The 14235-nt window shown below is 49.8% G+C and overlaps 1 protein-coding gene across 1 annotated transcript; it reads right to left on the bottom strand.

Annotated features, from left to right (window-relative positions):
• Positions 1-4993: 4993 nt before the first annotated feature.
• Positions 4994-12823, bottom strand: Rpl22 (ribosomal protein L22). Its single transcript, XM_010627851.3, has 4 exons — positions 12727-12823; positions 10958-11062; positions 8775-8899; positions 4994-5818 (listed from the first exon to the last, which is right to left on the bottom strand). Exons 1-4 carry the CDS (start codon positions 12736-12738, stop codon positions 5674-5676), a joined length of 387 nt encoding a protein of 128 aa, XP_010626153.1. The 5' UTR covers positions 12739-12823; the 3' UTR covers positions 4994-5673.
• Between the last annotated feature and the right edge of the window lie 1412 nt (positions 12824-14235).

The raw sequence follows: 14235 nt of genomic DNA, 5'->3' as shown, positions 1-14235 counted from the left end.
CCCGACACAGCTCGCCGCCGCCCCGCAGGCGAAGGAGCCCGGCACATCATCGAGGGGATCCCGAAAGAGGATGACGAGGAACCTGTGTCCCGCTCGGGAAGGGACTCTGGCTACAGTCTGGGCCTGCAGAAAAATCCGCGCAGGCTGCTCTCCCAAGTGCAGCTTCCAAAAAGCCCCTCCGACGCCCCGGTCGGCTTCCCAGCGCCCAAAGCTCCCATTCGGAAGTGACACCTGTCACGGAGAGAGAAGGACCCACCGCCAGCCTTGGGTTTTAAGGGTGAAGAGGGAGGCCGAAGCCTGGAGTTTCAAGTGAGCGGGCTCTGTCCGGCTGCTGCGAGTCTGAGAGCCACAAGGTCGCTAAGGCCATAAGGGCCAATGAGGGAGGGCACCTCCGTGTCACAGCCTGTGGTCAGAACCCGGGGACTGCCCTGGAAACCCACCACGCTGCCACCCAGCCATCACCGGGAAGGTGCTCCTCTCTTGGCTCCTTTCGGGAGCCTAGAAAAATCATGTCCACTTCACTGAGGGTCCCCAGAGCAGCACCTCTTGGGGAGGTCGCCACAACCCAGCCTACTGGCCAGAAGGCAGGGGTGGCCAGGCGAGGGATGGCCAGACTGGTAGTAAAGCTCCCTCTGGTGCCCTCCACATTCACCAACCAGCAATCCCTGGGCACGGCCAGGTCCATCCAGACTTCTGGGATCCAAGTGCAGGCCACTGGAAATCCTTCTGCACATATCAATTTTTTTTTCAATGCTAGGAAGTAATCCGGAGGCTGTCTTAACACTGAACATCAGCCCCAATCCCCCACACACACTTTTTTAAACAGTGGCACAGTTTTACATTTTGTTTATTTGTTTTTGGTATCAGGGATCAAACTCAGGTTCTTCAGCTTGCAAAGCAGGTGGCGGAACCACTGAGCTAAATCCCTGGCCCTACTTTTATTAAAGATAGAAAAAAACAGGCTCTGCAGAGCAAGTTTGAGCCAAGTAAAACCAGGAGAAAGGGAGAAAAAAATTAATGTACCAGAAACGTGATCCCAGCCCATTGTTCATCTTTTATTTTGAGACAGGGTTTTGCTAAGTTGTCCAGGCTGGGCTTGAACTTGTAATCCTCCTGCCTCAGCCTCCCACAGTGCTGAGACTATAGGCATGGGCCACCTCACCCGGCTTCTCAGAGCATACTGTGGACAGACACTGGATCAGCACAGCCAGGGCACTGCAAGGTCCAGGCGGAGAAACCAAAAGGCTGCCCCAGCCAAGCTGTCTCCCACAGTGAGAAGCAACCCAGAGAGCACGGTCCCTGCCCGGGACGGCTGGCCAGCTTCCTGCAAAGAACCTGACCTCTGGATAGGAAGACCCCTAGGCTCCCTGTCGCCCCATGCCTCACTCACAATGGGCCTTGGGCCCTTCCCCTCTGCCCCACTGCTGAAAAACTTGGACCTAACATTTCTCCGCCCCCACCGCGTGTGTGCCTAGGTGTGCTCCGTCCATCTTGGCTCCAAGCCCAAGGAAGTCAAGATCAGAGCACATTCTAGGCAGAAGTGCTCCAACTGCTTCACTTTGAACAAATTAGAGATGAGATGTTTGTCATACACGGTGCTCTCTCCACCCTGTTCTTCCTGATGCCTGCAGCTGTGTAACACTAGCTAATGACCAAAGGCAAGACAAAAACGGAGAGGGTTGACACAGGTGTGGTAGCACACGTCTGTGATCCCAGCACTCAGGAGGCTAAGGCAGGAGTATCAAGGTTAGCCTGAACTACATAGCAAGAGCATCTCAAAAAAACAACAAAGAAATGGAATGGTAGAAACAAATATGGGCTTTGACCAGGCCTGGTAGGCACACCTGTAATCCTGGCACTGAGTAGGCTGAGGCAGGAGGACCGCCCTGAGTTCGAGGCCAGCCTAAACTATACAGTGAGACCATCTTTTAAAAAATAAAAAAAAAATTTAAAAAATTAAAAAGGAACAAATGGGCTTTGGATGAGACTGTCTAGTAATTTTTTTTGGTACTGAGGATCAAACTCAGGATCTTGCATTTGCCAGGCAGGCGGCGAAACCACTGAGCTAAATCCCCGTCCCCAATAGTCCAGTAATTGTTGAGAGCTCCTATTATCATTAAACTTAAATGTCCAAGGGCATTTTCATGATAGTGGACCCAAAATGCCTGGTGTTAAAATCAACCCCTAAAAACCTGAACATCCCATAAACCCTGGCACTTTAAGAACAAGCCTGTTAAGGATGCCATCTCGAGACATTCTCTCATCTTTGCTAACCCCAGCTTATAATTACACCTCAGTGGCAATTCAAAAATCACAATATTTTTTAAAGCATGTTGGTTATAATCTGGGCACAGAAACCAGGGATGGAGCTCAGTGGCACATGCCTGCCTGGCAAGCACAAGGCCCAAAGTTCGATTCCGGGTAAATAAAAAATAAAAACAGAAAAATAAACTGGGCCTGGTGGCACACACCTGTAATCCTGGCACTGAGAGGCTGAGGCAGGAAAAACCTAAATTCTAGCCAAACCTAGGGAACTAAGTGACTTAGCAAAACCCTCTCAAAATACAAAATAAATTCGTGTGTACTTGTGTGAAGGCTCTGGGCTCAATCCGTGTTAAAATTAGGTATATAAAGTCAGGGATAAGGCTTTATCAAGAACTGAGTTGCAGCAGCAGCCGATCACTTTATTGGTCTCCAATCTCACACTCTCCAGGTCCTGGCTGGGGCGGTTCCTTCATAGGAAGCCGAGTGCAGACAGCATGGCCATGAGGGGACCCAGGCTTCGGGGGGCAGTGCACGTTGGCAGCCCATGTGGCAGCAGTGTCCTCTGGGTGGAAGTCTCAGTGAACCTCGGCAGTGCCAAAGACCCAGCTCCCATTGGAAGCCTTTCCCATGTTGACAGCCTGGGGTCACCAGCCTGGCAGCTCAGCAAGGGAGCCTTGGGTCCCAGCAGGAAGCAGCCAGCGAAGCCCGCAGCGGTTGGCAGAGTACTAGACCATATGGCCAGTGTGTGGCCGAAGGAGCCTGGAGAAAATTGCTGTGGATCCCCAAACCCACCCAAGACCAGAAAATGGCCGCACCAGTCTTGTGTTTTGTTCCAGGAAATCAGCACGATTAGGGCATCACTGAAAGCAGCTGTCATCCTCCTCCTTCCTCCTGCGGGGCTGACAGATGCCCAGCACTCACCTGGCACAGCCCGCTTCCAGGGTTTCTGCCCCTCTCCCCCCACTCACACCAGCTGAGACCTGAACCCAGGAGAGCAGGTGCAGCTGCAAATGGTAGCATGTACCTGTAATCCCAGCACTTGAGAGGCTGAGACAGGAGGATTGCAAATTTGAGCCCAGCTGGGCAATTTAGTGAGACCCTATCTCAAAATTCAAAGAAACAAAGGACTGGAGAGATAGCTCAATACAAAGGGCCCAGACCTGCAGTACCAGGAAAGTCACAGAAGCGGGGGGACTGCAGGTCTCTGGAAGGAAAACGTGTACCTTCAGAAATGTCTGGACCCTGGCGTTTGGAGACTTTCATTTCCTGGCTGCACCACGTGTGGCAAGCGGAGCTGGTGAGAACAAGCCTCTGAAGCTGTTCCGACTTCTGTGACCTTCAATCATAGCTTCAAACTCCACAACTCAGAAGCCAGGTGTGGTGGCATGTGCCTGTAATCTCAGACCCCCAGGAGGCTGAGGCAGGAGGATCGCTGGCAAGTTTGACGCCAGTCTGGACTTCATAGCAAGATGTTCTCTCAAAAACAACAGGAAAAAACGCTGTGATGTTTCTGTCCCCTGCCATTTGATGGGGCAGGTGAGGCACAAGGACGGACCACCTGCTAAGGAGCAGTTCAAACTCCCCCCGGGTGTCCCCCACCAGAACAAGGACCTGTGTGCACAGCTGTTCTGGGACTCAGTCAGTGCCAGCTCCAGATCTGAGGCCACACTGCAGAAGGAAGGACACAGCGGTAGAGGACTATTTCCCGCTCTGCCTAACCAAGAGCAAGGTAGCTGTCAGCACAGCCATCCACAGTGAGGACGGAGGTGACATTAACACGCCAGTCCTTTAAAAAACAAGGCTTTCACAACAATAGCCATGTGTGAGCCACTTTAATATAAAATGTGATCAAAACCCAATTACAAGAGTTCAAAAAGGCATAGAAAAAACAGTAAGTTTCAATTTTATTACAAGTCTCAAAATCTGGGATCATTATTTTCTTAAATGCTAAATGCAGCCCAGATCCTTTTTACAACCAAACTAAAAATTACCACATAGAAATATCAATGCAACAAGTAAAATTTGCAAATCCAAACCACAGACTTACATAGTTAGTATCTTGGTGAGGGCGCAACACAACAACCCAGACCTCCCTCAGGTTTGAAAGGACCCCTGCCTGCCTTCAGTGAGGAAATTTGCCAATAATTCTGCTTCAGATTTGCATAGAAATACAAAATGCTAGAGCCTTTGCCACAAGGTGAAATTGCAGAGCCCGATAGGCCAGATTCAATCCCAGAAGGGCCCTATGACAAATCGGAACCAGGATAGAACTTAAAAACATTTCATTTACAGGGGAATCAGCTGTAGGCAAGCTCTTTAAAAACGTTTATTTTTACACAGCAGAACTGCTTGGATTTCAGAAGGGCCCCTACGGCATGGGGACTCTTCAGTCATCAATACCTTTACTGGGCACAAAACCCCATGGTGGGGCTGGTTCTCACCCCGGTGCCTCCCAGACCATCAGTCTGGGTCTGGACCTTTCATCTGGGGTTCCAACCCAGGGCCTCAAGTTAAGCAATCACTCTGCTGTTGAGCTACAACCAGCCCATCTGTAGGTCATGTGACAGGAAGTGTATCTGGGAATTTAAGTGGCATGGAGATTTCCCGGATAACTAATCCCACTCCTCCTGTCATGCCAGGGAGGCCTGGTCTGGAGCCTCAAGGCTCACACCAGACAGAGGGTACATCTGGAAGCTCCGCCACTGTCTCCAGCGCCCTCTGCTGGACACCAGAATGGCAAAGACTTGAAGAAGCAACGGTTTACAAATCCATTTCTGAACACATTTACTTCATTTAAAGCCTAGAACTTTCATAATTGTTCTCCAAACCCTTTTATGAAGGGTAGAATATGCAAGAAGGCTAAAGGACCACATCTTATATCTATAGGAAGAAAAAGGATTAGCAATATGTAACTGTGAGCATCAAGAATAACTTGGAATTAAAAAGTAGACAAATGTCCCAGAAACCTGCATTTTATTGACACTGCCATTTTCCTGGAAAGAAATAACCTATTTTGCTTCCAGTGACTGAGGAACCACATTATACTCCTGAATCTTCCTTGGAGAAAAGTATCACATTCAAGTGAAAGCGACTGTTACGTTTTTTTAAATCAAAGGACAAGTCTGGCGTCCGTCTCCACACCCTTCTCTACTGGCTCAGGGTGGACGGCTGGTTCTCAGTTCCCTCAGGCAGCCTCCTCCTGACTTTCTGGTATTGCTACCCTGGAAACTGGAATTTTCAAGAAGAAAAAAAAGTCTAATTATAAGTGAGCGGCAGCCCAATGAAGCCCATGGCCATGACTGCCAGTTTCCCCTTCAATCCATACTGTAGAGATACAAGGATAAACCACCGTTTTGGTTCCCAAGTTTTATTCAAGAACTCATAAAAAATATTCCAGACAAAGGAGTTTTAATCCTCATCTTCCTCCTCCTCTTCATCCTGGTTAATCTGGAAGTAACGTAATTCGTAACTCTCTTTGCTGTTAGCAACTACGCGCAACCAATCACGGAGATTATTCTTCTTCAAATATTTTTTGGTGAGATATTTCAAATACCTGCAGAAAAAGGACACTCACAGATGATCTTACATTCTCAACATTTCAACTTTCTTACTACTTTTTTCAGACAGGGACTGTGCTGTGTAGCCCGGTCTGGCTTCAAGTTCTAGGCCGGTCAGTGGTGGTGAACCGATGATATGCAGGCCAAGTGGGCAGTCTGGACACCGAGAGCTCTAAAAGGTCCCCGTTACCACTCTAGGCCATCCTCCTGACTCAAGCCTCCTACGTGCTGGGATCACAGGCACACACCACCATGTCGCGCCTCACCCTTTCAACTCTGAGAGACTGACAATTCAAGATGCTTCCCCACACTCCCAAAACAAAGACAAGCAAACAAACCCAGCCAGCACTCTTGAGAACAAACTTTGGCCCCTCCTCCAGCACCTAAGTCAGCCATGAAAGTGAGGGCAGAAAAGCAGGCCTCATGGTCAGTTGCCCGCTGCACAGGCCTGTCTCCGTGGTCGCAGTGGCAAACAGACAACACAACACTGCACCAGCCTCACCCTCTGAGGACACCCCGAGTCCACAAGGCCCCCGCCCATGCCAGCACTTCCCTGACTGGCTGCCAAGGTGGTGCAGGCTGGCAATGGGTTCTCACACCTGCGATGTGTCAGGTGCCACCCAACACGTGAGGACAGCACCACCAGCCGGTGCCCTCACCAGCAGGGCTCTGGTTTGGGGTTTTTTGGGGGCTATGTCTGATTGTATGGCCTGGGCTGCTCCTAAAACTCCTGGCCTCAAACAATTCTCCTGCCTCAGCCTACTGAGTAGTATGGACAGAAGTGCATGTAATTTTATTAGATTTTAAAGGGGAACTTTTGATTGTTGGTTGAGGTGCTGGGGCAAACTCAGGACTTGGTGTGTGTCCAGATCTTCCTAATCTATACCTAAGTGCCACCTCGGCTTGGGTGGGTGCTGCTGCTGTAAAGGCGGTAGCTGGCTCTATGCCCAGCATCCCACTCCAGCGGGCCCCCAGGAGCCAGCACTGAGCTTCCTTGCACCTCTTCTGCACCCCTGGGCCGCCGTAATGGGAGGGAAGAGCGGCTGCAGTGCCACACAAACACTGATAGGTAGCTGGGCTTGGCCAGGCCTCAAGTCTGTCCCACTACAATACGGGCCCGAGGTCTCCTCAGCTGCTGGGATGGCTGTGCGAGCTGCACATAGAAACACCATCCTGGAAGGAGGCAAGGACCCAGATGTTAAAACCGACACATGGCTGAGGGGTCTGCTCCATAAGACCTGCTCCTCTGCCATCAGTCACGTGGGGATTCTGTCACACTGTGTTGGGGGGCTTCACCCACAATCTCAGACAGTTGAGTTCTCAGAATGTTAGAAAAATCAGAGGTTCCAAGACGAGGTAGAGTTGTAGATTAGGAAATACTCCTACGTGTCTCAGTAAAATAAAACTAGTATCAAAAAAAGTAAGGAGCCAAAACTGGGCGGTGGTGCACTCCCACAATTCCAGCATTCTTGAAGGCTGAGGCAGTAGGATCCTAAGTTTGAGCCCAGCATGGACAACTTGGCAAAAACCTGTCTTGAAATAAGGGGGGCGGGGGCTGCTCAGTACCAAGGACCCAGGTTCAATCCCCAGCAGTGTCAGAAAAGGGGAAAACTCTGTGGGAGAAGACAAAGAACAGAAAATCTGTGAAAACTGAAGGGTGCTGTCAGGCTTGTCCCCACAGCAGCCAGCAAAGGGGATAAAGGAAGACGTATGAATCCCCCACATGGCGCCCTGGCCGAGGCTGGGTGGATGTCCTGTGCACCTGGCCAATTCAGCTGCGAGTGTGCTGCTGTCAAACCTCCCGACTCACAGCTCCCCGAGGCCTCACCACACCACCAGCCGCAGCCGGCACCCGGGACCCACCACCACCTAGACGCCATCTGACTTGGTACAAGGAAGCTCCTGGTCGCCAGGCGTTGGGCTAGGAGATGGCTATACACACACCCAGCCTGTGAAGTGACTGGAAAACCAGCCACCTACCTCCGCAGCACTGTACCAGGACGGGACCCAGGCCCTTCGACTAGGTTACGGCCCAGCCCTTTCTGCATTTTACTTTAGGGTCTTGAAAAATCACTAAGTGGCCCAGGCCAGGATCAAAAGTGTCATCCTCCTGTCTCAGCCTCCCAGCATGCTAGGATAACAGGCTACACATGTAAAGCCTTTCAAACTCACCCTAATGGAAGAAGGGACAGAAGAATTAACACCTCTCTCTGGAGAAGAAAGATGGGGCTCAGGAATGAAGTGGAGAGGCTTCGTTCTGAACTGAGACTGATGCTTCCTCGTCCAGGGCTCTAATAACCCTTATGGAGAAGGGAAGCGGAACCAACACTAAGAGCTCTGCCAAGCACGGTGGTGCATGCCTGTGATCCCAGCATTCCGAAAGGCTGAAGCAAGAGGATCCCAAGTTCAAGTCTCATCTGGGGAAGTCAGCAAGAACCTGTCCCAAAATACAAAATAAGCCAGGCAACGTGGTATAAGCCTGTTAATCCCAGTACTCAGGAGGCTGAAGCACAAATTCAAGGCCAGCCTACACAGTGGAGACTGTCTCTTTAAAAAACCAAAAAAGTCTGGGCACTGTGGTACAAGCCTGTAATGTCAGCTTTCAGGAGGCTGAGGCAGGAGGACTGCTATAAATCTGAGGCCAGTCTGAACTACACAGCAAGACCCTGTCTCAAAGGTCTCAAGATCAAAGTACAGATCTCTTCCCTGCCTGGGGCAGTATTTCAGAAAACAGCCTGGGTTACACAGTGAGACCCTGTCTCAAAACACTAAAAATTAAAATTAACAAAAGAGGGGGGTGGTGTGTGCAAAGGCCTGAGTTCAAAGTTGAACCACATATGCTGACATTCATTCACCACACCTCACATCAGACAGTTTCCAGTAAGGAACAGATGTGACCACAAAGCAGACCCTTCCACGGCGGCAGGCCAAGTGGGGACAGCCCCTGTGTACCTTTTGGAAAAGGGCACCTCAGAAGTCACAGTGATCTTGCTCTTGCTCCTTTCGATGGTGACCACCCCTCCACCGAGATTCCCGGCTTTGCCATTCACCTTGATTCTCTCCTGGAGAAACTGCTCCTGTGGAAATCGCCAAATTGACCGATTAGCAAAGCGGCAGGTTCCCAGTCCAATGGCAGGGCAGTTTGTAGCAATGCAGCTGAGTTTTAAAATGTTGTTTTTAGTGACCACAAATCAGCCATTCAGTCTCAAATCCAGGATCAGCAGGCAGGAATGACACTGTTCACCCTGTGTACACACACATTGTGAAGGCATCCCACATGACACAGGTGAGACATGGCTCCCCAAGGAAGGCTCGATGGGCAACATGCTTCTGAGTCAAAGGTAAAGAGCAGACAGGAAGCCAGAACAACAGCACACACCTGTAATCCAAGCTATCTGGAAGGCTGAGGCAGGAGTATTTCAGTTTGAGGGCAGTCTGGGCAACATAACAAAAACTTCTCAGAGGGAAAACAAAAACAACAACAAAAAAACAGGCCACGGATTTAGCTCAGTGGTTCCACTGCCTACCTCGCAAGTGCAAGGTCCAAGTTTGATCCCCAGTACCAAACAAAAACAAAAAACTACTGGGTGTAACTCAGTATTGGAATATTTGCTTGGCATGCACGAGGCCCCGGGTTCAATCCCCAGGATCACCAAAGTGTAGACAAGAAACCCAAGGCCAAACTTTTGTACAGAACACCCAACCAGACCCAGGTGTGGTGGTGCAGGCAAGTAACCTCAGCACTCAGGAAGCTACTCAGCACTCAGGTAGCATGACTGCTACACAGATTTCAAGGTCAGCCTGGAATAGGTAGTTAGATCCTGTCTCAACAAGAAGACCACACAGCCAGACATGGCGGCATACACTGGTAATCCCAGCACTTGGGAAACTGAGGCAGGAGGATCATCACAAATTCAAAGCCAGCTTGAACTACACAGCAAGACTGTGTCTCCAAAAAAAAAAAAAAAAAAAAAAAAAGACTAGCAACTTTTAGGAAGCTAAGGAATCTTAAGCACTGTTCTCAGCACTGTCACAGAAAGCTGAGTAGAAAGAACAGAGATACAACAACAACCAGCACAATCATAGCTCTGCCCAGCCCACACACACGTGTAACACAAAGGAGGCAGCAACCCAGGAGCCTAACACCAAGTCTCTTCAAACTCCTAGTGCCAGCCGGTTAGCCAGGCCCAAAAGAGACCCTTTCCTGTGTTTTCTTGCTCTTGTTTGAGAAATGTCCCTTTCAGTGCAAACTCCTAATCCTCAGGACTGGGGATGTGGCTCGGTAGCCTTGAAGTGAAATATAGTAATAGTGGGGGAATGGGGCCCAATAGGGGGCAAGATGTCAGGACAGCTTGAGGTATAAGAAAACCATGCTCAGTGACAATTCAGCAAGCAGGGTATTTCAACCACTGAAGCTCGGGTGCGGAGTACAGCAGAAGCTTCAGGGGCTGCTGCCTGACGACCCTCAGTCCCAGTGAGGGCCAGGAAGAGGTTGGAAGGGGAAGGGCCCATCACTGGCATGAAAACTTAAGTGCAAGGGCGCCACTGCACCAGACACAGTCTGCCTGTTTCTTGCTAATGTTCAAATCATCTTTGGGAAAAAAATGAATTAAGTATCATCTTTGGAAACTAACAGAAAGAGAAGGGAAATAAGACAGCTCTCTAGCACCTGCATCCCGAGCCCACCTTATTTACTAGAAGCCCATCTCACAATAGTGAGCCTCAGAAACAACTTGCACACACTCCAAAATTAAGCACCAAAAAACTGTAACAGCCTGCAGGCCTGAACACAGAAATGGACTCCAGTTTTTTGTTTTTTTCTTTTTGGTACCAGGGACTGAACTTAAGTCCTTGTGCCTGCGAGGCAGGCGGCAGAACCACTAAGCTAAATCCCCGGCCCCACTCCAGATTTTCTTAATAGTTTCTTTTTAGAGAAAGAAAGGGTCTCCCTATGTAGTTCAGACTGGTTTTGAACTCACTATGCAGCCCAAGCTGGTCTCCACCTCGAAGTGATCCCCCTGCGTCAACCTTCCTAGTGCTAAGATTATAGGCATGCACTACCATGCCTGGCTCAACAGCCTCTCTAAAGGTCCATTACTTCTCAGTCAGGAGTGGTGACAGGAACGTAAACTTACAAAATTGGCAGCATCCATGATTCCATCTTCTACAGGATGTGTGCAGTCAAGGGTGAACTTCAGGACCTGCTTCTTTTTTTTGCCCCCCTTTGCCACAAGCTTTTTCTAAGAAAGTATACAGACAACAGAGATGAAGCTGTAACAGTCAAAAAAAGTTAGCAGGACCAGAAACTTCAGACACGTAAAAGCTCATACATCATCCACGGAGATGGGGTCCCTCACAAGAGCACCAGAAGCAGTGCCCTGCCCAAAAGCAGCAGGATCAGAAGATGCTGCTCCATAAATTTAAGCACCTTGGGGGCAAGGGAAGACCATGACCTCTGAATGAGGACATCACTCTAGCCCTTGATCCATTCAATCTCTCCAGCCTCCCCAATCTCTACACGTCAGGGGTTTCCCTTTGACTTGACCTAAAGTTTCCAAACACATTGAGGTGCCAGGATGAGAACACAAGCATCTAAATGAAAACACAACTAGAACAATTTTTAGGGTGAAATCATTCGTCTTGTGTCTCCAGACCAGGGTCCTCATCCTCTAGCTCTTCTCCCTTAATCCTGTCTCCCCTACCTTCTCAGGAACAGCACACAGGACTGCTAAGTATTCTGGCCGCTGGTCTACTGTAGCTTAGACAAGGTTAAGGCTAAAACTTACGACTTTTAACACTGCTGTCAACAATTTCTGGCCTTCTGATAACCTTAATTTACGAATTAAAATTTTCAAATCACCCAGTGGAGCATGTCATAGAGGTTCCAGACTAATAGGATAACATATCTGTAGTCACCTGTATTTTCACCTCAGAAAATTTTGCACAATCTAAAAAGTGCCTTTCAAAGAATACATCTTACCTCCCTTCCTGTTTGAAAGAACACCTACAACATCTCAAACTGGGTCAACTTTTATACAGCTACTACCAGGAAAGAAAAAAAATCACTCATTTACAATGTCTCTTGCCAGTAACAAAAGGATTACTTTAAAGGCTAGCCCCAGAAATACACGATTAGCAAGCAGACCCACCCACAATAGGCTTGGTAGGTAGCACTGGTACCAAAGTTTTAAACTAGAAACCTACAAATACACAGACACATTTACAAGTCCATCCAGCGAGACTTAAGAGAACCGGAAATATAAGCCAAGAAATCACAACTGAAAAACTAAATAGCCTCCAAGTCAACTCTTTTCAAGTAATTCGGGAGAAGGGCAACCTCCAACCAAGGTGGCACGAGGTCGCCATACAGCTTAGCCAATGGAAACAAGGGGCGGCCTGAGCCACACCACCAGACGGGGTCTGTAAGGCTGCATCCTAATAGACTTATTTCCTCGGGGGACTCAAGCTCAGGCCTCCTCTCTGAAGCCAGATCACCCCTCGGCGAATCATTTTCCCTCATCTTTGCGACGGACTTCCGAATGCGCTACTCCCCAGGTTGGCGAGTCTCCCCCTCTTTTCCGCCCCTCGCCTAGGTAAGTAGATCCAGCGCTAAGATCCAGACAAGCAGGCAGCCTCCGGGCTGTAGTCCCCCGCTGGGGACTCAAGCTCAGGCCTCCTCTCTGAAGCCAGATCACCCCTCGGCGAATCATTTTCCCTCATCTTTGCGACGGACTTCCGAATGCGCTACTCCCCAGGTTGGCGAGTCTCCCCCTCTTTTCCGCCCCTCGCCTAGGTAAGTAGATCCAGCGCTAAGATCCAGACAAGCAGGCAGCCTCCGGGCTGTAGTCCCCCGCTGGACCCGGGGAGAGGACGGAGCCAAGGCCTCACGCGGAGACATACTAACCACGGGCGCCATGGCGGCCGAGGAATCAGAAAGGGAGGTGAACGCAGTACGCAGACGCAAAGAGCCGCAGCACGCAGGGCACGCAGGGCCAGGCAGCACTAACCGCTCAGCCCCGCCCCTCGACCTCCGCGTCTCTCTCCGCTAAGGACGGTCGGCGAGCGATTGATTTTGGCTGAATGCAAAGTTTGTCTTCTCCCGGGCCTGGCGGGAGCCGAGGAAGGAGGCCGGGCGGCCTGTCCCACTGCGGCGATCGGAGGAGGGGGAGCCAGACTGGACGAGCCCAACGAGAAATAAACAGGTTAGCTGTATTTTTGAAAGGGAGGGGGACTATTATAAGGAGATTAACTAAGCCAAAAATTAGCAGCTACTGGGATGGGACTGGAGCCCACTAACGGGGAGGTTGGGGAAATCCCTTCTGGCCTGGCTTCCAAGGCTCGAGACTACCTTGGCCTCATCCTTCCCAAACAGTTTAGGATACTCATGCCCCAGGGCTGTGACCTCCCTGACAGCCTTCCTCTCCACAATCTGATCACCGCTCCTAGGGACAGAGATAAATGTAACTCCCAGCCTGCTAGGTGTCAGACACACCGAGTTTGTTTTCCAAAATCAAAGAATGAATTTTTTTTTTTTTGTACCGGGGATTGAACTCGGGTCCTTACACTTGCAAGACAGGTCACCGAACCACTGAGCTAAATCCCCGGCCCCTCAAAGAATGAATTTTAAGGCTGACTAAATTGTCAGCCTGGGTTCAATCCCCAGTACAAAATAAAGTCCCAATTTAGCTGTCTCTCTTTCCCCAGTACTGGGGATTGAACTCAGCCCTGAGAATGCTAGGCTGTGAGCTGCATCCCCTACTCCTTACCCCCTTTTTTTGTGAGGTAGGGCCTCACTAAATTGCTCAGGTTGGCCCCAAACTTAGCCTCCTACTAGCCTCCATGCCTGGGGTCACTCCCAGTTTAGCAAGGGTCTTCTTCCCTAGGTCCACAGCCATGGACTGGCCACTTATCATCTCCTCGGGCCCCTTGTGTTGAGAGTCAGATTTCAGGGTCCTGAGCTCTGATCACTCCGTTGCATTTGCACTCTCCACTGTCATTACCTGGTCTCAGTATAATCCCCAGCAAAAGCCCAACCTGTCTTATAACATTGCAGGAAAACCTTAGGCTGACTGATCTCAGTTCAACTCAGGCCTCTGGTGCCAGATGACCATGCTGCAAAGCCACTTGCTCTTCTTGACTTTGCAGTTGTTTTTGTGAGACAGTTTTTCATTATGTAGTTCAGGCTGGCCTTGAACTGGTGGTGATCCTCCTGCCTCAGCCTCCCAAGTGCTTGGGTTGTGGGTAGGCACCACCATGCCCGGCTCTAGCATCATTAAAATGAAAAAAAAAGCAATATTTTATATTAAATTGTCTCTGTTAAAAACTACAAACAGGGGCCGGGGATTTAGCTCAGTGGTTCGGTGGCCTGCCTTGCAAGCACAAGGACCAGAGTTCAATCCCCAGTACCAAAAAA

This window comes from Fukomys damarensis, unplaced genomic scaffold (genome assembly GCF_012274545.1).
Source record: "Fukomys damarensis isolate Sample0158 unplaced genomic scaffold, DMR_v1.0_HiC HiC_scaffold_23, whole genome shotgun sequence".
In the NCBI taxonomy this organism is placed as follows: Eukaryota; Metazoa; Chordata; class Mammalia; order Rodentia; family Bathyergidae; genus Fukomys; species Fukomys damarensis.
Note: the sequence above shows the minus strand (reverse complement) of the source record. Positions and strands in the feature narration are given on the sequence as shown.